This window comes from Gasterosteus aculeatus, chromosome 16 (genome assembly GCF_964276395.1).
Source record: "Gasterosteus aculeatus chromosome 16, fGasAcu3.hap1.1, whole genome shotgun sequence".
NCBI classification, from domain to species: Eukaryota; Metazoa; Chordata; class Actinopteri; order Perciformes; family Gasterosteidae; genus Gasterosteus; species Gasterosteus aculeatus.
Window position 1 is genome coordinate 2,869,084 of NC_135704.1, and position 25,948 is coordinate 2,895,031.

General features: G+C 47.3%; 1 protein-coding gene across 33 annotated transcripts in view; it reads left to right on the plus strand.

The window, feature by feature from the left end:
- mycbp2 (MYC binding protein 2) overlaps positions 1 to 25,948 on the plus strand; it is a 54,917-nt gene that overhangs the window by 8,067 nt on the left and 20,902 nt on the right. For 19 of the 33 annotated variants that reach the window (XM_078090712.1, XM_078090713.1, XM_078090719.1 and 16 more), the window contains exons 3-49: positions 77 to 292; positions 1,953 to 2,106; positions 2,213 to 2,409; positions 3,762 to 4,004; positions 4,190 to 4,261; positions 4,412 to 4,508; positions 4,623 to 4,696; positions 8,052 to 8,190; positions 8,307 to 8,383; positions 9,588 to 9,792; positions 9,889 to 10,053; positions 10,176 to 10,334; positions 10,426 to 10,630; positions 10,774 to 10,919; positions 11,342 to 11,452; positions 11,769 to 11,873; positions 13,493 to 13,612; positions 13,731 to 13,812; positions 14,114 to 14,231; positions 14,372 to 14,730; positions 15,016 to 15,188; positions 15,385 to 15,510; positions 15,745 to 15,872; positions 16,067 to 16,158; positions 16,247 to 16,381; positions 16,525 to 16,608; positions 16,705 to 16,801; positions 16,912 to 17,156; positions 17,423 to 17,693; positions 18,068 to 18,289; positions 18,481 to 18,672; positions 19,378 to 19,584; positions 19,688 to 19,825; positions 19,935 to 20,113; positions 20,203 to 20,345; positions 20,444 to 20,544; positions 20,634 to 20,852; positions 21,022 to 21,244; positions 22,940 to 23,058; positions 23,148 to 23,235; positions 23,378 to 23,427; positions 23,532 to 23,704; positions 23,888 to 24,032; positions 24,147 to 24,353; positions 24,650 to 24,705; positions 24,781 to 24,896; positions 24,978 to 25,075. In XM_078090712.1, coding sequence (XP_077946838.1) covers positions 77 to 292; positions 1,953 to 2,106; positions 2,213 to 2,409; positions 3,762 to 4,004; positions 4,190 to 4,261; positions 4,412 to 4,508; positions 4,623 to 4,696; positions 8,052 to 8,190; positions 8,307 to 8,383; positions 9,588 to 9,792; positions 9,889 to 10,053; positions 10,176 to 10,334; positions 10,426 to 10,630; positions 10,774 to 10,919; positions 11,342 to 11,452; positions 11,769 to 11,873; positions 13,493 to 13,612; positions 13,731 to 13,812; positions 14,114 to 14,231; positions 14,372 to 14,730; positions 15,016 to 15,188; positions 15,385 to 15,510; positions 15,745 to 15,872; positions 16,067 to 16,158; positions 16,247 to 16,381; positions 16,525 to 16,608; positions 16,705 to 16,801; positions 16,912 to 17,156; positions 17,423 to 17,693; positions 18,068 to 18,289; positions 18,481 to 18,672; positions 19,378 to 19,584; positions 19,688 to 19,825; positions 19,935 to 20,113; positions 20,203 to 20,345; positions 20,444 to 20,544; positions 20,634 to 20,852; positions 21,022 to 21,244; positions 22,940 to 23,058; positions 23,148 to 23,235; positions 23,378 to 23,427; positions 23,532 to 23,704; positions 23,888 to 24,032; positions 24,147 to 24,353; positions 24,650 to 24,705; positions 24,781 to 24,896; positions 24,978 to 25,075 — 7,071 coding nt within the window. Of the gene's footprint in view, positions 1 to 76; positions 293 to 1,952; positions 2,107 to 2,212; positions 2,410 to 3,761; positions 4,005 to 4,189; positions 4,262 to 4,411; positions 4,509 to 4,622; positions 4,697 to 8,051; positions 8,191 to 8,306; positions 8,384 to 9,587; positions 9,793 to 9,888; positions 10,054 to 10,175; positions 10,335 to 10,425; positions 10,631 to 10,773; positions 10,920 to 11,341; positions 11,453 to 11,768; positions 11,874 to 13,492; positions 13,613 to 13,730; positions 13,813 to 14,113; positions 14,232 to 14,371; positions 14,731 to 15,015; positions 15,189 to 15,384; positions 15,511 to 15,744; positions 15,873 to 16,066; positions 16,159 to 16,246; positions 16,382 to 16,524; positions 16,609 to 16,704; positions 16,802 to 16,911; positions 17,157 to 17,418; positions 17,694 to 18,067; positions 18,290 to 18,480; positions 18,673 to 19,377; positions 19,585 to 19,687; positions 19,826 to 19,934; positions 20,114 to 20,202; positions 20,346 to 20,443; positions 20,545 to 20,633; positions 20,853 to 21,021; positions 21,245 to 22,939; positions 23,059 to 23,147; positions 23,236 to 23,377; positions 23,428 to 23,531; positions 23,705 to 23,887; positions 24,033 to 24,146; positions 24,354 to 24,649; positions 24,706 to 24,780; positions 24,897 to 24,977; positions 25,076 to 25,948 lie in introns of all 33 variants that reach the window. The other 14 variants (XM_040201280.2, XM_040201294.2, XM_040201295.2 and 11 more) reach the window with 8 other exon arrangements.

A 25,948-nucleotide genomic window follows, 5' to 3' on the forward strand; every position in this document is an offset into this window, starting at 1 on the left:
TGTGTTCTAAATAGCTCATCTTTGCACTAAATTATCTTAAGATCCACTGACGCCCTCACCTTTCTCTCCCCCACAGGTTGACAGTCTCGATGGAGCCCTCTGCGTGCCGGACATCAAGCTTCACAGCAACCCATCCGCTTTCAATGTGTACTGCAACGTGCGGCACTGTGTGCTGGACTGGCAGCAGAGAGAGGCCTCCCTCGTGCTGGCCTCCCGGAGCTCCGTGCAGAGCGGCGACTCCGACAGCGAGGAGGAGGAAGAGTACCGCGAGCCCGCCGTCAAGCTGCCAAAGGTACGAGCTGGTGCTGGTGCTCGGTACCGAGGGGAGAGGCTGTGCCCTTCATCTCCCCGGGCGGGTGTACTCATACTCATCATTAGAGTCCCTCCACAAGAGGTCTGACACCCTGTTTGTGTGAGGATTACAGCCTCATCCCTCAGCCCTCTCTTCTCTCTGTATCTCTTACTCCCAGCGGTCAGCTTCCTACTTCAAATCATACCAGCACTAATTAATGGACATGCAAAGAGACCCATTCTTTTTTTATTTTTTTTAAAGAGCTTTGGATCTCTCGCTCTCTCGCTCTCGCTCTGCACAAAGCGGTTTAAATGAACGACAACAATAAACAAATGCTGATCAAGAGTTTTGTCCAAGCAATTTAAGGTTGCGATTCTTGTCCCAAATATGTCAGGCTTCATTCAGTGATTGAAACTGAAAGTTTTACAGTTCCGACATTGAACGCTCCGAGCGAGCTGTGCTGTAAACACCGAACTGTACCTTGGCATGAAACGGCAAATACCGTAATCAAACCAGTGCATGAAGCTGTTGTAGCCGATCTAGTCTATTTTATTCATGCAGTATAGTCAGTACTCAGGTTTTTTTTTTTTTACATTCAAATATTAATTTTCACATTTGAATAGTTTTTAACAGCTTTTCGAATATGTATTTGGATATAGAATATTTGTTGACAGCCCTACTGCAGACTGCTCATGCGAGGCTTCCAACCTGCTCAGATCATATGGACACAAAACCTGTTCCATGAGTTACGTGGACCAATACCAACACCAAGATGTCTGTCATCTTATCAGTCGATACGTTCTTTGAAAATGACTAGAAATGTAGTGCTCTCTCTCTCTCTCTCTTTTTGTCTCTGTCATTTAAATTAATTTCCTCAGTGGGAAAAAAAGCCTAAAAATACAAAAGGTCAATTATCTCTCGCTTTCTGGCCTCTAGTTGTAGACAATTACAGCTGTCCAATTGGATGACAGTAATTGTTTTAGGATTGCTTGTGTCAGCCTAGTGTCCACCGTCAGTTATAAATCAGAATTGTTTGTTTTTAGGTACACAGTGAATGCAGTTAGTGCCGCAACGCACACAAATCCACACGCACCAATTCATCAGTTTCATGTAATGAAAGGCAGATGTTTGCTTGCATATCAGTATAAAAACAGAGAGAGAGCTGGAAATGAGCTGAACTAGTCTGTTGTGCTAGATTTATGTTTCTGCTTTATTGCACCAAGTCCCTCAATGAGATTTGAGGGAAACGTTGAAGCATAATGTGATTCTGACACAGCATCCCTTTCTAAGCCAAACTGCTTCTCCAGCCTGCCGACCCCGTGGGTCTGTTACCCAAGATGCTTCAAATAGTGGATGTTGAAAGCCGAGGTCGTAACCTGTACATACTGAGAACCTCCCTCTCCTAAACTTAGTGTAGGTTCTTTTAATGTAGGATGACATGTCATTAAAACCATCAACCCCTTTTTTTTGATCGGTTGTTTTATTTAGCGGTTGCAAATCTCAAGGGATTGTTTTCTACGTTGCCGCAGCATGTCTGTACTCTTCATCCTCATCTCGCGCCGTGAAGCTGCATCCCAGCTGCTACTTTAACCAGACTGCCAACTTCACAGTGTTCTTTAACTCACAGAAAATGTTCTTTCTGTGCGTGTGTGTGGTGCAGATCATCGGCATCGGCCTGTGTGGGGTGTTTGAGCTGATAAAAGAGACTCGCTTCTCTCACCCCTCGCTGTGCCTGCGGAGCCTGCAGGCTTTGCTGGACATGCTGCAGGGACAGCAGCCTGAGGGCTTTCAGACGGAGCCTCCCGATGTGCTGGGTAAGGCTCGGCACGCTTGTGACGCTTCAAACGTTTCAAAGATGTGTTGTTGCAACCTAAAGATGGGACCGTAGATAGCACTCCCGTACATTCTTCTCTCCCCCAGACTCCCTCTTCCAGCTGTTGTTGGAGACCACGGTCCGCAGCACGGGGCCCAACGACCCGACGGGACAGGCCATCACCGCCCTGTCCTGCGCCTGCCTCTTCAGTCTGGTGGTGGCCTGGGGAGACACCGGCAAAATCCTGCAGGCCGTCTCTGCCATCCTCACCAACAACGGCAGCCACGCCTGCCAGACGATACAGGTAGTTAACCAATTTGCACAAAGCAGACACCTTTATCTCTTCAGAGGAGTGCCAGGTGCTCCCGATCCCTGTGATGGATGAGGCACAAAGCTGGAATGACAATGGATAGCTGTGTACATGACAGGCCTGAACGAGACCAATGCCACCTTTCATCACTATTGTAAATTAGCGCAATTCAGGCCCCAAAAAAACCCATTCTAACTGTATGCGTCCTTCCATGCGTCGCACATAGAAGCCGTGCTTTCAGAAAAGGAAACTTTTTTTTTTAAACGGCAACACGAGCTGTTGATGCTGAGACACCCGAGGGTCTTACTCACTGAAAAGAATGAAAATTCTAGACACCTTTAGACTCTGTTAATACATTTAAAATGATATTTAGCTGCTATTTTAATTATTGAGTCTGATTATGTTGACATAATTATGAAGTGTAATTTCTAGGCTTTCAAAATAAGCATTGCGTCAAAATAATGAAATATACAATGGGTTGGGACCCCTACGACTGGTCTGGAGCAGTACTACGTTGTGCTGATACCCGTGAGAACATTCTAATTAGGAGAATGCCAGCAAATGTGGCAGTGGTCCTTTTCATACATCCTCCCATTGGATGTTTGGACATGATTAGACCCTTTGCACCAGGAAATGTGACATAAGCATTCAAGTTTGTCCTGCGTATCAAAGGCTTTGGATCTCCAAAGTGCTTTGCAGAAGGGTAAAGTAACCTCTGGCTCCGCCAGGCACGTCCTTTGAACACACACTGCACGCCACAAATTGAGTTTTAGAAAATGTCAGGCTGCATTGTCTGTGCCCTTCACCGTATTCTGACGCCAGTGTAATCCCGGCTCTTCCCCTCTCAGCTTCCTCTTTATACTCACTTTATTTAGTTATTGCTTCCGCGTTATATCAAAATCCATTTCCTAAGAGTTTAGTTTAGGAGCACGTTAAACAATAAGCATATTTCCCTTGAGTGGGACTGCTGTGTGGCCGTAAAAATGTTTCCCCCTTTACCCGCATAGAGATCAGATGACTACAGGCGTGTGTTTCTGTGTGGGTGTGGCTTTTTGCTTGTTCCTCCTAATAACTGGACTCTGAATCATCACATATAGCTGGCAGGAATTGAGGGCTGATGTGCGGTACGTGTGTGTGTGAAGGGTGAGAGCATCAGCGCGTTTTTATTTCATTTTATAAAGGATGTGTGAAATGTGTTTGTGTTGAAATGCAGAGCGAAGAGAGCTGATATAAATGGGTTTGAGTTGGCAGCAAAGCCACCTGGTGCATAGTCCAGCGGAAAAACACCCCCGTAATGCTTCAGTGCAGCTCTGCTAACTGCCTTCTCCTTGTCTCCATCTCACCAGGTGCCCACCATACTCAACGCCCTGCAGAGGAGCGTCCAGGCAGTGCTGGTGGGGAAGATTCAGATCCAGGACTGGTTTGGGAACGGCATCAAGCGCGCCGCCCTCATGAACAAGTGGACCCTGAAGGAGGTGGCCATCGACGAGGACGAGCGCTGCCTTCTGCAGACCGACGGCTCCTTCCTCTACTTGCTCTGCAAGGACGGGCTCTACAAAGTGGGCTCTGGGTACAGTGGCACCGTCAGGGTACGTGACACGCAAACTGCAATGTGATTGCCAGAACGTCTCCCCGGTTTGAGTATTTAGCCATTCAGGGGCTGTTTGTGCCTTGAGAGGGCAATATTATTTATTCAGAAATGAATCAAATATAAAGAGGACTGTGGTTCTTTGCTCGGGAGAAGTTCACATGTGTTGTTACCTCTGTGTCACAGGGCCACGTGTACAACTCCACGTCTCGTACCAGGAACCGAAAGGAGAAGAGGTCGTGGCTGGGCTTTGCTCAGGTTGGTAGTGGAGCTTTCACCGAGATGCTGCGCACATCTCATGTGAATCAACGGCTGCTTCCTTCAGTGTAGGACCCACGAGGAACCACTGAAGACGCTATCGTCCTTCCTGCCGGTCGATCAGCCGCGTTGTTTCTTTTGTGTCTTTAGGGGTACCTGTTGTATCGGGACTCAAGCAACCACACCATGTCGGCCATCAAGATCAACCCTGAGACTCTGGAGCACGAGGGCACCGTCACCATGCCAGGTTCTGAGAACACACTTTTCGGGCTTGCTTGTGTGAAAAAGAACCCGCCTCATTGGACTTAGGTCATCTAAATTCCAACTAACGAGATGTAATTCCCTCTGCTTCGCTCTGCAGGTCAACATTCAGACGGACAGAACATCATCTTTACAGACGGAGAGTACATCAACCAGATTGCAGCCTGCAAAGACGTACGTCTGATGTTCTTGATCTTCATCACCATGACAACAACCTGCATTATCTTTCTCAGGCATTTCAAGGAAAAACGTTCTCAACGTGAACTTGAATGAGTATCAGTTGGGAAAGCCAGCAGTGTTTTCTCTCCTTGAACCGCGTACTGCCCACGTCCGCACGTATCAGCTGCGTCTCTATGAGCCTGGCTGCAGCCAGACACACTGCATGTTCTGCTGCGGGCTTAATAATAATAATCCTGCTCAATACTTTGGACCACTGCTCGGCGCCAGCACATGCGTCAAAATAAATCCAAACGTGCGCCCGGATGGGGAATTGTGTGCGGTGACTTTTCTAAGGGATTCGACCAGCCGTTCAAGTGCATCCACTTAAAGGCGGTTTCGACGAGAGCAAAAAGATCGTTATGCCCATAGTGACTCGCCATACTTTAACGTGGAGAAACGATACAAAGTTTGAAACGTCTCGAGTTTATTTGGCCAATCAAAATTTTGATGACTGGCACAGTCTTCATGTTGTTCAAGGTTAGGGACGTTTTGGGGCAGTTTCATAGTTCATAATGGGTGTGAATGGCTAGAGTGAAGAGCCAACTGCCAGAATGAGAGGGAGCAGAACGTTGTAAAAAAAAAAACCCATCTAATTATGCCTTTAGTCCCCCAATTTTTACTCTTAATACGCCATTGATTGATGGACGTAGGAAAAATGCTCGTCCTCACACGCGTCCATGGAATCCAACAGACTTTTTCTGTCAAAAAACCTGAAAGCAACATGAACTCCAACCAGCTTTATTGGAATCCATGTTAAATCTGTTTTCTATCATGAAATAAATGGGGAAATAGCGCTGTCTATATAAAATCTGTCTTTAAGCTCTCAGTTCTACACCCCACAAACATCCAAGACATGTCTGAGTCTTATCTTATCTCTCTTATGAGTCATATATTTTTGTGTCCCGAGTCATGATTTTGGATAAAAAATCACAGTCCAATCCGCCTCTTACCCAGGTGCTCAGTCACCATGACAACCAATGACACACACACACACAGAGGCAGGCAGGAGCAAACTGACAGTCGTCAACGACATGGCGGCTTCGGGGTCGCGGCTACACCCTTGGTGTTGAGATCACGTCAGACGCACGAGTGACACCACCGCTGTTGGAAGCATTCTAATCCGCTTCCAGCTCTCATCCGGAGCTACAAGTCAAATGATCGGCTGTTAGAGGTCGCGGCAGCCGTCAGCGTTCCTCACACGCAAACACACACAATTGTTAACATTTTTCCTACTTTGCAACTGTAGACTTTCATTCCTCTTTAAAGCGGTAGCTGTTGCACTGCTCCGGGAAGCATCTGTCTCTTTCTCTCGCCGTAGAGGCTTCATCCTCACATCTCAGCTGTGCCACTGAGTGGGGGGGGGGAGGTATGAGCTGTGTCCGTGGGTGTGGCAGCAGATGAGGGTATTCTCCAGAGAACTTGATCTCTCAAGCAGTTATCTGCATAAGCAGTATGTAACGGAGGTGGGGGCGGGGAAGACGTGGGATCCATATAGCTGGCCTGACGGCAGTCTCTAGGCTATGCAAGGGGACAGGATGTGGGGGGGCTCTGGAGCTGCTTGCATTTTTTTGTTGTTGTTGGTGAGCAGCCAGCAAATGCAGCCAAAGGGGAGACCACTCATTGGTTGAGGAAAATCTTGTGATTTTCCTCCCCGATCGATCCTTCTTTACACCACTAGAGGCCTTGCCTCCATCCTACCACAGCGTCTCACACCCCCGAGAGGCGGGTTTGGAAACCATAACTAGGACACTCCCGTGTCCCGCAACGTGTCCTTCGCTCACCTGTCCTGTGATTTATTTATTTTATTAATTATCTGGGGGGGTTAAAACTATGTTGCTGTTTATATTCTGAAACCAATGCAGGCCTCGCGACTTGGAGTTTCTTCTTTTTGACCGTCTGGGACATGAATCCTGGCTCAATTCAATCAGCGGTTGATGGTGATTTAACTTCATCAGATCTCCGTACAATCGTTTTGCTCAAGACCTTGTTAGCGGTGAAGTGGCCCTCTTTTGGACGTGATTGTTCAGAATTGTTCCTGGAGCAGTCAGGCCCTTCTCCTCAAGGGCATCCAGAGGACTGATGCTGGTGAAACACCAGTCAAAGAAGAGCCGTGTTCCTCTCGCGCATAACTGAATTTCCACCCATTCCCATATGCTGGATTCGAGCAAATGTCGTCTTTCCCATGTAGGTCTCAAAGTCCAACACTAAGCCACCTGGACCTGCAAGAACGAGCTCCTTTAATCTGGTCGGTTTCCCAGGCTGAATGGAACCATCTCTTTAATCTGCATTCAATCCATCTAGACCAATTAGGGCCTGGGGAGGTCAAGGCAACAGTAGGACTTTCTTCAGAGTTGGTCTGACTTTCGAAAGGGATCATTGACCACCTTCAGTGAAGATCTGATCTTGAAACTATCTCGTGTCATGGAGTCGGCTATTATCGGACGCTCGTTTTGGCTGTCCAATACATTTGAATTCATGGCATCCAAGGCACGCCATGTGCACAGAGATCTCTACAAAGGTCTCTTCTGTTGTGTTCCAGCTGCAGCCTGAATGAAGTACCATGCGTTGGTTGCTGAAGAAGGGCTGCCCATTAGTTCGTTCCATATCAATGAACTGCTGAGAGCTCTACGGCTTATTCTGTGTTCATTCAACAATGGCATGAGCGTATTTATTATCATGGAATAAATCTCTGTAGTTTATCCTTCCATTTTTGTTCTAATTAATAACCTCAGATCTCTACGTGTTGGTGCATCTAGCTAAACTTCATCTGGCTCTTCACCCAAGCTCTCACCCTTTCCTGTCTCGGCTATTGAGCTCTCCTCTGTGTGTTGGTGGAGGTCTGAATCTCTACACAAGGATTCCATACAGCTCTACTAAAAAAACAACCAAAACAAAGAACCTAACTACAAAGTGAAATAGAGCACAGTTGCTAGATCTTTCCGTGACCTCAGGATGTGTGTTCATCTAATGCATATGTTGTGTGTTACCTCATTCCCCACTAAAGTCACTTTCCCATCTGCAGCGTTCTGATATCCTCACTGTACCCTTCACACATTATTGTGTGTAAAATTAATCAATTGACGATTTAGGAACGTGATAAATCATTTCTAATCCCTCATGCAAGGGGAAATTTAGTTTGTCACCAGATTGAATTTTTCCCTTTTGAGAGCTGATTTGGCTCTGATTGAGTGAGGCGATGTGTTTTCACTGAGGGACCGCCTGTATCCTGTAAGTTGTTTCCTGGCCTGTTGAGTGCGCACAGCGCAGCAGCGAGTCGTGAAGCTGACCCGTGCTTCCTCCTGTCCTGCAGGACGGTTTCGTGGTGCGGATCTATACCATGAGCTCCGACCCGGCTCTGCAGCAGGAACTGCAGCTGAAGCTAGCGAGGAAATGTCTGCACGCATGCGGCATCTCTCTGTTCGACCTGGAGAAGGATCTACACATCATCAGTGAGTGACGGAAACATGCGTATATCTGTGGCGTGCTCTCGGTTACAATTGTGTCAGAAGTTGTTCCCAGATGAATAAGGGGAAAAAAAACCCTTGTCTAACTTGTGTCCTCCCAGGCACCGGCTTCGATGAAGAGGCAGCGCTGCTTGGAGCTGGCAGAGAGTTTGCTTTGATGAAAACCGCCTCAGGAAAGGTGAGATGGAAGAATTGTGAATGTATTTCTTTGGGATGGCTCGTTGTCTCTGCGTTGTTTGTTGTGCTCTGGAACATATGCGTGAGCTCTGTATCTGTAGAAGTCTTTCACCCAGGCTAAGCTCAGAGAGCGTAACATCACACGCGTGTATTTACATAACGGTGTAACCTCTCTTCGTGTCTGGGTGAAGAGGAATCCACTCAACATTGAACTTCATTCTGGCTGCAGTGAAGTCGGCGTTAGGCGCGGCTGTCAGAAAATGACTTGATCTTCGCCTCCTCGTTGTTCTGGCCCCTCTGACTGAATCACTGGCCTCACGCTGAGAGCTTTGCAGACGTGACTGTCTCAATGATTTACTGATGGAAGCATCATCATGATCAAAGGATTTTACAAAATGGAATCCAAACTATTTTTTAAGGCTTCAGAAACCGGACTTCTTAAATATTGTTGTTTTGGGTGTGTGAGAGATACTAGATGTGTGTGTGTGTGCTGTAGGTGTGGTGCGCTGGGCCTTGTATATAGATAGCAGTCCGTGGCAGTTGCACATTGGTGTGTCTGTATGGACACAGCCTAATCTCAGCGCACACTTTATCTACAGATGACTTAATCCGGGTGGTAAAAATAGGCGTCTTGGCACAAAGCGCCCGTGGCTTGAACGTTATGCCGCACATTTAGAGTAAAAAAAACAAACGGCGTGTTTATGGTTAACAAGCAAAGATTTTTTTGTTCTGCATATTATCTCTTATAATAATGTGAATGTCCGAGCATTTCAGTTGTAGAAAGATACAAGATAGATACAGATTAAGATGACTGCGCCTGACCAAGGCCACAAAGAGCCTCAAACCTGTGTCCCCCACAGACTGAATGGAGAGACAGACAGTCCGAACAAAGCGTCTTATTATATAAGTGTCTTATTTTGTGACATGTATTTATTTGTGTATAGAAATTGTGAGCCAATTAGTTTCCATGGACTAGCAGCCGTTGACGCATATGATGTGATCATTAGAAACTTTGCTGTCGTCTTTCTGTCAATGAAAAGGAAATTCTTTAAAAGGAAAAAAAAAAAGTCCTAATTTTGTCCTTGGGTTTTGTTAGACGTTCAATAATGTCCTGACAACTTTGGACATATCATAGTCCAAACAAATACTGTAGATCCAATAATCCCCAACAAAACGGTTCCTCTTTCCTCATCTTCCCCTTGCAGATCTACTACACGGGGAAGTACCAGAGCCTGGGTATAAAGCAGGGCGGCCCTTCAGCGGGCAAGTGGGTGGAACTGCCCGTCACAAAGTCTCCCAAAATCGTCCAGTTCTCGGTCGGCCACGACGGCTCTCACGCACTGCTGGTGGCCGAAGACGGAAGCGTGTTCTTCACAGGCTCCGCCAGCAAGGGGGAGGACGGAGAATCCAGTAAGAAGATTCCTTCTTTTACGAAGTGCTGAATCAAAGACGCCCCGGCTGAAGTGCTGATGTTGATGCCCGTTTTTCTTTTCTTTTTTCTCGCAGCTAAAAGTCGCAGACAGCCCAAGCCGTACAAGCCCAAGAAGATGATCAAATTGGAGACCAAGACGGCCGTGTACACGGCATGTAACAACGGCAGCAGCAGCATCGTCACCAAGGACGGAGAGCTCTACATGTTTGGCAAAGATGCCATTTACAGTGACAGCACTTGTGAGTTGAATGGGAGAGGGCCGTTTCTGCAACCTCACTTTCTCCGATACATTTCAGTGGTGTCTTTGATAATCCCGGATCAAAGTATTTTACAAAGAATATTTCTTTATAATCGTCCACAGGCCAAGTGACGGACCTGAAGGGTCACTCGGTGACTCAGGTTGCCATGGGGAAGGCCCACACGTGTGTTCTGACCAAGAGTGGTGAGGTGTGGACATTTGGCGTGAACAACAAGGGCCAGTGTGGCAGAGAGACTGGATCCATGACGCAGGCAGGGAAAGGTGAGTAGATGCACAACAACATACTGTTGTATTGTGTGTTAGGATTAGGGTAACGTCGTCTTACTGCGCTCAATCTGATGTTTTATTGAAGCGTTCGGTGTGGAGAGCATGGCCACGGCCATGGATGAGGATCTGGAGGACGAGCTGGAGGAGAAGGAAGAGAAGAGCATGATGTGCCAGCCGGGCATGCACAAGTGGAAGCTGGACCAGTGCATGGTGTGCACCGTGTGCGGAGACTGCACCGGCTACGGTGCCAGCTGTGTCAGCAGCGGACGGCCGGACCGAGTGCCAGGAGGGTAAGGACGCACCGAGAAGTTCAGGGTGGTGACTGCAGTATCCGTACAGCACGCACATTCATCAACTGGTGCTGTTGAGAGCCAGAAGTTGTGCACATGACCGGGGACGTGGATGATAACGTGTTTGTCCGCCTGTCTCCCAGGATCTGTGGATGTGGGTCTGGAGAGTCCGGCTGCTCGGCCTGCGGCTGTTGCAAGGCCTGTGCCAGGGAGCTGGACGGTCAGGAGGCCAGGCAGAGAGGCATCTTTGATGCAGTGAAGGAGATGATTCCTCTGGACCTGCTGCTAGGTATGACAACACGTGACGTTTTGATCATTCATACTTTATTTACAGCTCCCCTGTATTGCCACATTTTGCTCTGACAACTCACCAGCATGTTAAAATGTCACGCACACGATGTATGAATTGTCAGTTGAAAAATTGGTTGATCAGAAAACGGCTGGGTTGAGCGGGTGGGGGGGCAGCACACGTATGTCTTTTGAGCTATGCAAGCGCGCTGCCTGCGCCACACGCATCACGCTGCCTGTTGACTTTGCTCTGTTTGGCGCGCTTGCTTCGCTCACCTTTTTGTTTTAGTCTTCATGATCTCTTTCTATCATTCATTGATGTGTGTCTTGTTTTGTTTTGCTCTGCTCCGCCTTCCCTCCTCCTCCTGCATCCTGTCTGGGCTGCCTGTACCTGGGTCCTTTTTTTTTGGGGGGGGTTTTCAGCTGTGCCTGTCCCTCCCCCTCCAGGAGTGAACATCGAGGAGCACATTCAGATCCGTCAGGAGGAGAAGCGACAGAGGATCAACCGCCGGCACCGGCTGGAGGAGGGCAGAGGTATGAATCGGGGATAAACAATATGGGGACTTTGTTGAGACAAGTATTTTTTATTTTCTGGGCTATTTATTAGATAAGACAAAGAAAAGCATAGACACCGGAGGTCGAAGACGGCAGTCAACAAACCGGCGAAGCTACGACCTCTGGGTTGCTGTGTGAGCTCGGGTGTTGTGCCTTGGTGACTTTCCCCTTTTGCTTGCGGCTTTTATTCTTTTTCAGTGTGTGTGGGCATTGTTGTGGTGTTGAAGTATTTATCGTTTGTTCTTTCCCATTTGTGAGCTTTGTGCATGCATGTGAAAGTGTCTTTCTCCCCCAGGCCCCCTTGTATATCCCGGTCCTATTTTTATGAACCAGCGTGAGCAGGCGCTAGCCAGAATAAGACCCCTTCAAGCACTAAGGCATAAGCGGGACAAGCACAAAGGTACTTTGGTCTTCACTAACTCAACGGGTGCAGAGACACCCCCCTTTTTTTGACTTATTTCCCAACCTGGCCGTCCGCCCAGCTCCTCTCTCACTCTCTGACGCCAGGACTCTCATGTCTAATACAGGTCTCAACAAAACTACGTGGCCTGTTGGCAAGAAGGGTTTACTGTGACCCAGAGGAGAAACCAATTGGGTTTCTTTTAAAGACCAGCCTTAGCAGGCTGGTTTCCCCCTTGAATTCCAACATAGGAAAGGGCTGAAGTGCAGTAAAGACCCGGTCTGCTAATTTGTTTCCTTATTGGACCGCTCTAATCCTCTGAGTGGGAGGCCCGCTCCGCCCGCTGCCGTTGTTTGACCTAAATAGAAATGCTGAATCTTGCCATCGCTCCTGTTGCGGCTGAATTGCCACTTCACGGGTACAGCATTAGCATTGCAAGAAGAAGGGAAAGGGCATTTACTGGAAGAGAGGATTCAGCTTAAACATAACGGTTATTCAATATATATGTAGGTCACTTGTGTTGGTTTGTTTGGGAAAAGCAGAACGTGGTTGTGGCAAATCATCTCACCGTCCTTTCTGAAGTAACCCCAAAGAGGACAAAGGACATACAGGGACCCTTCAATCCCGCATTATATTATGTGGAACAGTCAAAGCAAAGTATACTTTAATTAATCAAATTGAGATACAAATATGACAAACAGCTGGTATCTCTGTCTGTAGATTTTGCCCATTTGAACTGCAGCGGCTGCTTTTTTGCCGACAGGTGGCACGGGTTGGAGTGGTGCCCTGTGTCCTTATTGATGTAAAATGATTCGTCCAACATGTTCTGAAAACCTTTCCAACAGAAACGATCCAAAAGATATTGTGAAGGAAAAACGGCTTGAATGATTTTACTGTTAGATGTGGAAACAACAATGCTAGTGTGCAGAAATGTCGGCTCTCAGGGAAAAACTTGAGGCTGATTTTTTCAGAATATTTTTCCATTCATGCAACTATTTATTTGTATGTGTTTATGTACAGTTGTGCCCCCCCCCCTTGCTCTGCTGCTGGTACACATTACCTCAAAGTAAGCTCAAACTGGGGTTTAGATGCCACGAAGAGCACATTGACAAATGTCACCTTGAGTTAAACTTATTAAGATATTTGGGCCATGACACAGTGAAACTTAATTTTATATTTACTGTGAGGTAATAGAAACCTACTTTTTTTTTTTTATTCGCATCTGGCCAACCTCAGAGTTCCAGGGTTTTACCACAATGAGCCGCTTCCTGTTCCAAAAGGGTGTTAACTGTCATTGAATTGACTATAACGCATGGGACTCTACCCAACTTGTCTCTCTCGCTCTCACACACACATACACACACACACACACACACACACACACACACACACACTACTGCTGTGACCTCTTAAACAGGGCTCAGGGTCCCCTCTTTTCCGCCTCGGCATGTTTCTCCCCTCCTCCCCGTTTTCTTTCGAGTGCTCTTCCTCCTCCAGCTCTGTTTTCCAGGGCCGTGCAGAGGCCTCCATCTCTGTGGTCTGAAGTAGCTACTGAACCACTACTCGTCCCACCTCTTTTCTCTCCTCGCATGAACTGACCTGGTGTGTTTGCCTCGCAGATGGTAGCAGTGAGCGCGGGGAGAAGGATGCCAGCAAAATCACCACCTACCCCCCCGGGGCCGTGAGATTCGACTGCGAGATGCGAGCTGTGCAGGTCAGCTGTGGTTTTCACCACTCTGGTAGGTTGTTTTGCCCACGTGGCTCCTTCTGGTCAGGATCCAGGGTGGATTTATCTGCATTTGACTTCAAGAACATTATGTAGAAAACAATTTGGAGCAAACGCTTGTTGCTTTGCAGTGGTGCTGATGGAGAACGGAGACGTCTACACGTTTGGTTACGGCCAACACGGGCAGCTCGGCCATGGAGACGTGAACTCCAGGTATGGCGTCTGATTTTCAAGTGAATGGATGGAATTGTTTGTGTAGTTCATTGGAATATAAGGATTTCCTGTCATTTACACATTAAGCAGTGGTAACTACATAAAATACTTCATTACCCACAACAATACTGAAAGGAAAAGGGGTGCAAAGCTTGCTGTGCTTTAGGAAAGCTAGCTATGTGCCGTCGGCATTACAGGCCTACGTTTGTTAACTTGAAATGCTCTAGTGACAAAACATAAGTAAAGAAACTGCTGCAGTCTGGTGGACACACAACCTGAGCTAGATGCTTCCACCTGCTAGGGGTTCTCCGACTCTGGTGCAGGCCCTCCCAGGTCCCAGTGTCCAGGTGACAGCAGGCAGCAACCACACAGCTGTTCTCCTCATGGACGGACAGGTCTTCACATTCGGCAGCTTCTCGGTGAGTGGTTTTTCACTCTGAAGATTGCATTTTTTTAAATGTTCACTGTTTGACACCTGTTTTGATATACTTGATATATACTGCTCTTCAGAGTGAATATATTTGTATTTATATATATATATGTACTCGTTGTCCTGTAGAAAGGACAGCTGGGCCGGCCTATCCTGGACATGCCCTACTGGAATGCCAAGCCGTCCCCCATGCCCAACATCGGGGCCAAATATGGGCGGAAGGCCACCTGGATTGGTGCTAGCGGGGACCAGGCGTTCCTGCGGATTGATGAGGCTCTTATCAACTCCCATGTCCTCGCCACTTCAGAGATCTTTGCCAGCAAACACATCATCGGCCTTGTGCCCTCCTCTGCATCTGAGCCGCCTCCTTTTAAATGCTTGCTGATCAACAAAATGGACGGAAGCTGCAGGACCTTCAACGACTCTGAGCAGGAAGACCTGCAGGGATTTGGCCTGTGTCTGGACCCTGTGTATGATGTCGTATGGAGGTTAGTCAGAGCACTATACTAAACCACGGGTTCAGTTGTAGTGGTTGCTTTGCAAGTTAACCAAATCAACAAAGAAGAAACTTATTAAAGTAATAAGTAGTAACTCTACCACTACCAGAGTATTTACAGAAACATTTTTGGTTAATGAAAAAAAAGGTGAATACATTTTTAGTGTAATTCATTTTAAGCTGTCCATGTACTTGTACTTTTTTAATTTGCAAATATAAGTGACATTTTCTATTTTAAGAAATATATCAAATGTAATCCTGCTTTGTATGCTTTTAGGTTCCTGCCTGCTGCCAAAGAGATGCTGTGCTACAATGCCGTGATAGCTGACGCCCGGATGCCCTCTGCCACAGACCTGCAGGCTCGCTGCAGCATCCTCAGTCCGGAGCTCGCTTTGCCGTCAGGATCACACGCCACCACCACTCGGTCTCATGGAGCGCTGCACATCCTCGGTAATCCTCTGCTCCTCAGCAAAGTGTGTTTGGTCATAAGAATCTGCTTTATTTAGAGTCTAGTGAATAAGTACACGAGTGCTCTGAAGCAGCTGACGGTGGACAATGTGTTTGGGACAGTGGTAACATCTACTATGACAATGTCTGCTCATAATAATTCATTGCTAAAAGGAGTCATACTGGGTCATCTGCCTAGGTTGCCTGGATACGCTGGCAGCCATGCAAGAGCTGAAGATGGGCGTGGCCAGCGCAGAGGAGGAAACCCAGGCCGTGATGAAGGTCTACTCCAAGGAGGACTACAGTGTGGTGAACCGCTTTGAGAGTAAGTGGGCTCACTGCAGATGATGAATGATACGACAAACTGGGGGACACGCTGTGCTTTCTCAGAATGTGTTATTTATTATGTCGGAGCTTGGCTAACCTTCACTATCTTTAGTCAAAGCGCGTGAGAGACGTGCAAACTGGGTCCAGATCATCCTCCTCAGTAAACCAACAGTGTTTTGAGGGCGTGAACAGTGTCTGCGAGCCCTCATTGACCCCCTGCGTGATGTTGTAGGTCACGGTGGCGGCTGGGGCTACTCAGCCCACTCCGTGGAGGCCATTCGGTTCTGTGCTGATGCAGACATCTTGCTGGGTGGACTGGGTCTGTTCGGGGGACGAGGGGAGTACACTGCCAAGATCAAGGTGAGCCGCCTCCTGAATTCTCTTTATTCATTTATCGATTCTTTCTAAACATACAAAAATACATTTTTAGAATATTAGTTGTTGTTGTTGTCGGTATTGTCAGCTATTTGTGCCACAACCGCAATGCTGACAAAAACATTTGGTTGTGTGAACATAATCAATGTAAAAGCTAACCCTGTGCTGTTGTCGAGCAGCTGTTCGAGCTGGGACCTGACGGCGGTGACCACGAGACAGACGGCGATCTGCTGGCTGAGACCGACGTTCTGGCGTACGACTGTGCTGCCAGGTAAAAAAATAAAAAGGTTCATGGATTGGCTTCGGTTCGCCAAAGTGCTTGAAAAGACTTTTGGAAGCAACGCTGTTCCTGTGTTCAGGGAGAAGTACGCCATGATGTTTGACGAGCCGGTGCTGCTGCAGCTGGGCTGGTGGTACGTGGCGTGGGCCCGGGTCTCTGGACCCAGCAGTGACTGTGGCTCCCACGGACAGGCCACCATCACCACCGATGATGGGTAAAGCTTGTCTCCCATTATGGAGGATGCTGTTGCATTCATACAGGAATACGTCTTATACACGTTTCCATGTAATTAAATAATGTTTGAATCTTCACATCGGTCACAGCCCTTTTAATGTATGTTTCTTTTCCCCCCTTAAGTGTGGTCTTTCAGTTCAAAAGCTCAAAGAAGTCAAACAACGGTACTGATGTTAACGCAGGTCAAATACCTCAGCTACTGTACAGGCAAGTATAATTCTTCCCACTCTGCTTCCAGTGGTTCATTGTTTGTCTATAGCCTTGTCAACTAAATTTTTTTCAATGTGTTTCTTTGAACACCAGGCTTCCTTCAAATGATGGCAATGCTTCTAAAGGGAAGCAGCAGACCAGTGAGCCCGTCCATATCCTCAAACGCTCATTCGCTCGCACAGTCTCAGTGGTCAGTTTCGTCTTGCTGTGTGTTAATATGGTTTTTCTACCTGCTCAAATGTCTCGACGCATTTGATCGTGCAGCACTGCGTGCCACCGCCTCACTGTCCCTCTCCGTAGGAGTGTTTTGAGTCGCTGCTGAGTGTCCTCCACTGGAGCTGGACCACCTTGGTTCTGGGTGTGGAGGAGCTGCGGGGGCTGAAGGGCTTCCAGTACACTGCCACCCTGCTGGACCTCGAGAGGCTGCGCTTTGTAGGCACGTGCTGCCTCCGCCTGCTCAGGGTCTACATCTGTGAGATCTTCCCCATCGCCGGTAGGAGCACAGAGAACCCGGCGGGACTTTATCTCCGGCAGCATAATGGCACGTTCTTTGCAAAAAGGAAAAACCACAGCGTTGCTCCTTTCAACCTTTTAGTGGCACTGCTGGTTCCCTGCCTTGTTGTATAACTAGAAACAAATGAATATATTAATGAATTAATATATTGACACTTAAGTGTGCCAGTCCTTTATGCCTGTCGCCCTGGAAAACATTCAAACTATTACACACTAGGTTGTGTATTTATTTCAAAAAGCAAACTTCAATTGTGAACAAGGTTTTTCTTTTTCCCTCTTCTCTTTGATATCTAGCCAGCACCAAAGCCGTGGTGGAGGAGTCCAGCAGGCTGGCAGAGTGCGTGGGAAAGACGCGCAGCCTGCTGAAGAAGATCCTCTCAGAAGGCATGGACAACTGCCTGACCAAGCTGGACAACGACCCCCAGGGCTACCTGTCTCAACCTTTGACCCTGCTGGAAGCCGTGCTGCAGGAGTGCCACAACACCTTCACCGCCTGCTTCCACTCGTTCTACCCGACCCCGGCTCTGCAGTGGGCCTGCCTCTGCGACCTGCTCAACTGCCTGGACCAGGTCAGTGACTGGTGGTAGTGGGTTTGGGATAGGACTGAAACTGCTTACAGTATTATTGTCCTTGGCAAAACATCTGTTTTTTCACCCGGATACTTCATTAATGTGGGAAGTAAAATGCTGATGCACCATCACAAGTTACCAAACCTTAAGAACTCTTCAGGTATATTTTGTTTGTCTAAACAGGTCCTAAACTCAAAGATATTAGAATTATAAAAGCAAATAAAAAAACAGCACAATTAATTATTAGTGGTTGATTATCAATCAATTATTTAAGCTCTAAAGAGTTGAGCAGATTTTAGTTGAAAAACTTTAAATGGATGCTGCAGAAAAAAGTGATCATATCTAAGTCATTCTTGTCCTCCCTCCTCTTTTAGGACATTGCTGAGGCCAACTTTCGCACGTCCAGCAGCCGCCTGCTTGCGGCTGTGATGTCGGCTCTGTGCAACACTTCGGTGAAGCTGACGTCCATCCTGCCCATCGCGTACGACGGGGAAGTGCTGCTGCGCTCGCTGGTCAAACAAGTCAGCACAGAGAACGACTCTGCCCTCGCTCACCGCTTCCCCCTGCTGGTGGCCCACATGGAGAAACTGAGCCATGTGAGTCTGCATGTTGTACGCGGTGCATCGGCTATCTTCACTTCAGAATCCTGAAGGTGGTCGGTGTCCCGGGAAACTGTTTGGTAGATGTAGAGCAAGTTTTTGTGATCCCCCCCGTTCTACTCATCAAAATTCCTGAGATGACTTTGCATCAAAACAGTTACCTTGTAACCCTCTCCCCTCCCCCTCAGACGGAGGAGAACCTGATGGGTATGGCCAGTTTCCGGGAGGTTCTGGAGAAGATGCTGGTAATCGTGGTGCTGCCGGTGAGGAAGAGCTTGAGGAAGGAGGTGGAGCTGTTCTCCCCACACCTGGTCTCCAACACCTGCGGCCTGCTGGCCTCCATCGTGTCTGAGCTCACTGCCTCGGCCCTGGGCTCCGAGGTAACTCCCCCCACCACACACACACACACACACACACATAAAGAAGTTAAGCTAAAATTCCAAATTGTCCCAATTGGAATTTTCCGAGTAAATTCAACAAGTCTCCTCCTTCCCTGTGTTGTCATCGCATTAACCCCTCATAGTGACAGCTTTTTCTTACAAGGTGACGTCTGTACCTCCCTCTGTCACGCTCTTAGTTTAATCATCACACGCTTTACTGCGAACTCTAACATTCTCGTTGTGATAAAAAACGCAGCTCAACAGCGGGCCCTTTTTCCCTCTCCAGCCTGTTGTCAGGGAAACCACTCTCCCTTCCCTGAGCACCTGGATGTGGCTCTTCAGCAGTCTGGCTGTCTGTTATCAGCAGGATGAGAGAAATAGTTTTTACTCTTTATTTCAGACAATGCATCTTTTTAGAGATCATCCATTTTCTCTCTTTCAGTCCGTCTATTTGTCACCATTCTCATCAACGTAAATGTCTCAGGAACGCCTTCAGGGAGTTTGTTCAAATTTGCCGTCATCGTCCACTTTATTTTATTTCAATAAATAAGTTTATTTAAATGGTCAAATATCACAACGCCCTCACAAAACACCTTTTAGGCCCTAAGCCTAATTATGTCAACTTTACAAATTCCTAATTATCAGCCCTGTGTGGTTGTGTAGGAGGTGATTGACTGCATCCCTCTTCGTGTCCTTTCTTTTTAGGTTGATGGACTGAACTCGCTCCACTCCGTCAAAGCATCGCCGAACCGCTTCACCAAAACGAGCCAAGGCCGCAGTTGGAACACGGGCAATGGCTCTCCGGATGCCATCTGCATGAACGTGGACAAGCCCGGCGTTGTGCTGGTGGGCGTCTGCGTCTACGGGGGCGGCGGCATCCATGAGTTCGAGCTGGAGGTTCTGGCCGACGATGTGAGTGATATGAGGAATCATCTCCAGCCCGTATTTTCTGCACTTTTTGGCTAGTTTTTGACCTTCTGCTCATTTTACAACATGTGCTCCCATCGCCCTTCAGGCACAGACGGAGCACCCAGGGGACTCTGCACATTCTCACAGGTGGACGTCCCTGGAGCTGGTGAAGGGCACCTACAGCACTGACGATTCTCCCAGCGATATTGCTGAGATTCGCATGGACAAGGCTGTGCCGCTCAAGGTACATAAGGAAATAAATACATGCGTGGGATTTACTTACTTCCTACAATTGTGTCCTGATCCTAGATGAAAATGCTCATAGTTTCACTGATGTGTGAATTCTGTTGCAGGAGGGCGTAAAGTACGCTGTGCGGTTACGGAACTACGGCAGCCGGACGGCTAACGGGGATGGCGGCATGACCACCGTCCAGTGCTCTGACGGTGTCTCCTTCACCTTCAGCACCTGCAGCTTGAGCAGCAACGGCTCCAACCAGACCAGAGGACAGATCCCACAGATTCTCTACTACAGGTCCTCTCAAAGCATTTTCGACCATCAAACCTGTGAACTATTTGAGGGTTATCTTTCTGACTTTTTGTCTTTCCTCCTCATGGCTGAAGGAGTGAGTATGACGGGGATCTCCAGTCTCAGCTGCTGAGCAAAGCCAATGAGGAAGACAAGAACTGTAGCAGAGCTCTCTCTGTGGTCAGTGCTGTGGTCCGAGCTGCGAAGGACCTGCTTCAGAGGGCTTTCGCTGTCGATGGTAAGAGCAACAAACGCATTGCAGCAGAGCAACAGGCATTTCGTCTACATCGGTTCAGCAGCTTTCAGCTCAATCAATGTCTTTTAAATTATCTCAAGTGGACGACATTCCCGAGCTGCTGAGTTCCTCCAGCCTGTTCTCCATGCTCCTGCCCCTCATCCTGGCCTACATCGGCCCTGTGGCAGCGTCCGTACCGAAGGTAAGAGGCTAAACGCTTCCTCCTGGAGTGGTGACTGGTCTCTCTGTGGTGTGGCGTGGTGGTGACATGCCTCGCTCTCACTCACCCAGGCTGCCGTTGAGGTCTTTGGACTCGTTCAGGAGCTTCTACCCGCTGTCTCCGCCCTCAACCAAAAGTACGCCCCTCCCACATTCAACCCGAACCAGTCAACAGACAGCACCACTGGCAACCAGCCTGAGCAGGGCCTGTCTGCTTGCACCACCTCGAACCACTACTCTGTGATTGAGAGTGAACACCCTTATAAACAAGCTGGCGTCACACAATACAGGGTAAGGTTATCTTATGCCCTGTTGTCCATACGGTCTGATGTTATGCACCTACAGCCATGTCAAATTCCTCGTATGTCTAATATATTTTGGCAATAAATGTTCCTGATTCATTTGTTAACTATCATGGGGACAAATGTAATTTAAAGTCTTAAAATGAATGTTGCCTCAGGTGTCTTTCCCTGACTGTGTCCGCTGGACCACCATCGAGTTTGACCAGCAGTGCGGCACCGCACAGCCAGAGGACGTCCTGCGCCTGCTCATCCCCAGCCGTACCCTGCACCTGTCCAGCCTGGGGGGCAAACCTTTGATCCATGACACCATCAACACCTGGACGGACCTCAAGAAGTTCTCTGGTTCAACTGGCTGGCCGACCACCGTCCTGGTGCTGCCAGGTATGACAGGCCGAAGAAATCTACCTGTGAATGTTCAGCTGTTTTTTTGGGTCAAAAAATAAAAGTAGAGCAGTTGAGCGACTTAGTTTAATATACAGAACAAAAGAAGAGAACATTTTACACTGTATATTGAAGGATACATTTTTCATTTTAAAATCAACATATGAACCTTTTGGAGGACGTTTGGCATCTTCTGCTTTACAATATGTCATTTTTAGACCATCATTGGCCACTAAGCGATACACTAAAGGTGTTTCTCTGATGTTTAGATTCATCAGCACTATAATTGAGTACCAGCATCGACCAATGTACTTTGGATGTATTTTAGACTCCTACGAAGTGTACGCTGTATCAGGAACACTTTTAACTGCTTCACCAGGGCGACTGTGGGTGAGTGGGGACACGGTCGTCCTCCAATCAGAGGGTTGTCGGTTCGATCCCAGGCCCGCCTAACCCACATGTCATTGTGTCCTTGGGCAAGACACTTAACCCAACATTGCTCCTGTAGCTGCGACTACAGTGTGTGAATGTTAGTTACTGATGGCAGGTGTCACTGTGTATGGTTCTCCTGTCATCAGTGTATGAATGGGTGTGAATGGGTGAATGATGTCATGTAGTGTTAAAGCGCTTTGAGTGGTCAGAAGACTAGAAAAGCGCTATACAAGTACAGGCCATTTACCATTTACCTTGCTGTCAGACAGCCCTTTATGACAGCAAACCAAAGCCGTAGTATTTGACCATGTAATTAAACCCGTGCAGAACACAGGAGTTACCGTGTGACGTTTATGTACTTAATGAGTTCATCCAGGTTCAGGTTTAACACAAACAAACTGACCGACTGTGAGTGGTGACTTTCTACACGAAAGAATAGATAACTGCTCCAGAAAGGGCTGTTTCTCAAGATAATACATATCCTAAATATAGCATATCCTTGAGCTGATGTCGAGTTTTTTTCTTTTAAGTATCTATAATAGGTTTTGCTGCCACCCCTTCTCCAGCAGTACAGTGCTTTTGCTCCTGTTTCTCCAAACTCCATCCACTGTAGTAATATGCCCACGATGGATCCAAGAGTACCTCATGCAATCTGTTAGAAAACGTCTCACTGGACACGGAGTAAAATCATTAAACAGCACATTTATTAAATAATATTTGCACACATACAAGTCGTGCATGAAGGCTACTCAAAGGTCTTCTTCTTTGGAGCGGGAATATATAGAAGGAAGATAAACATAAACAGGGGGGCTCTGGGTGCTGGTTGTCGCCCTCGGATGTAGACGATCATCTTAGGCACCACGAGATTATAAACATCGACGCACAAACATCTTGATATGATTGGACCCAGAACACCATGTGCTTTTGTGGGAAAGAGCACAGACCTCAGTCTGTAATAAACATTATTTTAGTTTTTCCAACACAATCGAAAAACACAATTCTTGCGTTATTGAGTAAACTAATCAAGCATATTATTGGTTACTTGTCATGTGTGAACTGTGACTGCACTAGCAACATAGATATAAATGTGTACAACGAAGCATTGATGAGCAGTGACACCGTTGCGCTTACAGCTGTAGTTCATTGATGTTGTTCGGCTCTGCTTCAGTGAGTCATTAGTTTACCAGCGACTCCCTTGCATACGCTGCTCCGCCCCCTTGTCTTTTTTGTCATGTTCTGTTCTTCTTCCCTCTCTTCTTTCAGGAAACGAAGTTCTGTTTTCACTGGAGACGGCCTCGGACTACGTCAAAGACGAGAAAGCTTGTTTTTATGGCTTCAAGTGCGTGGCTGTGGGGTACGAGTTCAACCCTGGGGCCGATGAGGTACACAGGCCTTTATTCCTCTGGATGGACTTCCACTGTATGTGTAATGCAAAGACACCTTCCTGACCACAGCATTGTGGACATTTCAGGGGATCATCCAGCTGGAGAAGGAGTTGGCCTACCTGGGCAGTGTGTGCGCTGCAGCTCTGATGAAGAAAGACCTAGCCCTCCCCATAGGTATGGGAACCTGGAACCCCAATTGGCTTTGGGTCTCCTGTTTCTCTATTAACCCACGATAGAAGTTATGCGTGTTCCTAAAAAATAGAAGTGTACAACATTAAGCAAATCCTTCATCTGTTGTTCTAATCTTCGATTTAAGGTAATGAACTGGAGGAGGATCTTGAGATCCTTGAGGAAGCTTCTCTTCAGGTGTGTCCTCTTTTGAAATCGGAGATCTTTATTTGTTGTGTCATGGAAGGGTTTCATCATTACTCTACCTTCCCTGCTTCTTCTTTCCTCTGACGTCCCGCCAGGTCTGTAAGTCCCACTCTGGGATCCTTGGGAAGGGTCTGGCCTTGTCTCATTCGCCCACCATCCTGGAGGCCTTGGAGGGGAATCTGCCCCTGCACCTCCAAACCAATGAGCACTCTTTCCTTGAGGATTTCATCACCTGTGTGCAGACCTCCAGCGGAGGACGTCTGGCCAGGTAAACATTTCCGGAGCCTGTCCCATGTTAACTCCAGCTACCTACACAGAGCAGAATGTGCACTGTGCAGTTCTTCTTTGTCTCCGTTTTTTTTTTTTCAGCTCTCCCTCTGCAATTTAATATTGTTACCGATTAAAATTTGCTGTTCTGTCTCTCTTGTTTTGTCCCTTTTTGTCCATCCAGGTGGCTGCAGCCAGACTCCTACGCAGACCCCCAGAAGACCTCTCTGATCCTGAACAAAGACGACATACGCTGTGGGTGGCCGACCACGGTGGTCGTACAAACCAAAGACCAGTATGGAGATGTGGTGCACGTCCCTCACATGAAGGTCAGGGGATTGCTTTGGCATCCAGGAGATTAATTTAATTTACTGATTCTTGTTTTTTGTTGCCGGCGTTGTGATGCCTTTTGACAAGTGTTTCTCATCTCTTTGCATGTCCAGGTGGAGGTGAAGGCCGTTCCCGTTTCACAAAAGAAGTCGATGCAACCGGAGAATGTGAAGAGGCTGCAGCGGCTCCCTGGGAGCTCCTCGCCGTCGTCCTCCGGACCCGACTTAACTTTTGGAGGTTTGCCAATGCCCAAGCTGGAAGCCACCTACGAGCCCATGATCGTGAAAGAGGCTCGATACATCGCTATAACTATGATGAAGGTCAGCATCAACGAACTGGGTCAAAGCTCACTTGGTTACATTTAGAAGGCTGCAGGTGCTCCACATGGTGCAGCTATTTAGTCACTCTCAGATCTGTTGTGTGGGCTACATGCCAACCTGTCCCCCCGACAGAAAATGCCATTAACTGCAGTTTAGACTGGCAGACGTTGTTATATGGGCAATGGCAACATAAACACATGTTAAATAGCCTTATCACATTAATGTGCATCATCATTTTTACTTACTAAAAAAGCTCTTCATTTTGTTGATTCCTTCATACGCTCTTTGTCTTATAGGCTTATGAAAACTACTCCTTTGAAGAGCTGCGTTTTGCCTCCCCGACCCCAAAGCGGTAACTGAGGGTATACAGGAATAGAAGGCATTTACCAGTGAGATACAACCTACTCATTGACCCTTTCCCACACAGACCCAGTGAGAACATGCTGATTCGTGCCAACACCGACGGAACCTACAGTGCCAACTGGACTCCGGGAGCAGTAGGCCTCTACACCATCCACGTCACCATCGATGGCATTGAAATAGGTAAGTCAGTGGAAACGTCGGCGTCACTGACGATTCGTTGAACCGCCGCCCCTTTTTGAGCTGTAAATCTTTTCATTTTAGATGCTGGTTTGGAGGTAGAAGTCAAAGACCCCCCCAAAGGCATGATACCACCCGGTACTCAGATGGTCAAACCAAAGGCTGAACCTCAGCCGAGCAAGGTGAGCTCAACCAGGGCCATGAACATGCACACAAACACGCCTACAAGCGCATGCATGCTGGCAACCCCCTTCAAATACCCTGAACCAGTCACAGGTGGTGAGGTTTTCTCCACACGGCATCTTGTAATTCTTCACATGAGTGAATTAAAACAAGAGGCCTAATTTCCAATCAGTGTAGATGATAAACAGTTTTTATCAATAATAATTAAATATTTTAAAATGAAATATTGGTATTGTTAATAATACCCTCATGATACTGTGAAAATCTAGTGCCTCCTAAATTATTTTCTATATGCAGTTATGGTTAGTGAATAATTCAATATAATTCATGTCTGATTCTCGAGTTCAGTGAATTTGCTAATAAAGAAACATAATAATGAACACAAAATAATGTCTGACATTGTGACTCTGATCCAAAAACAAAATAGTGGAGAATTCCAGTATTTTCAAGACTAAATCAAAGATGTTGCTTTGTTCAATGTGCAAAGAAGCAACCAATTCATGATGCACTTAATACCACACTTTTATTATCGAGTCCTTTTGTCCATGTGTGGAAAAGAAAACATCTTACTGATGTTAAAATATGCATGTAAACATTTTGACTACTGGCTCTCCATCTCAGCTCTGTCATCTAGTCAAACCGCATTGATTATTACTCATAGTTCAAACAAAGTAATCAAATGATTTGATGCTGCTTTAAACTGATCCCCTGCATCATCAGTTTGTGAACCTTCATGCCATTTTGTTTTTCACAATCTGACGGGGAAACAAGTCAAATCCTGCCCCGTTCAATCAGCGCGTGTGCGTTACACGGCTGTGAATGTAGCCTCCTCGTCGTCCTCCGTTTGTACGCGTGGACTTGAAATTAGGCTC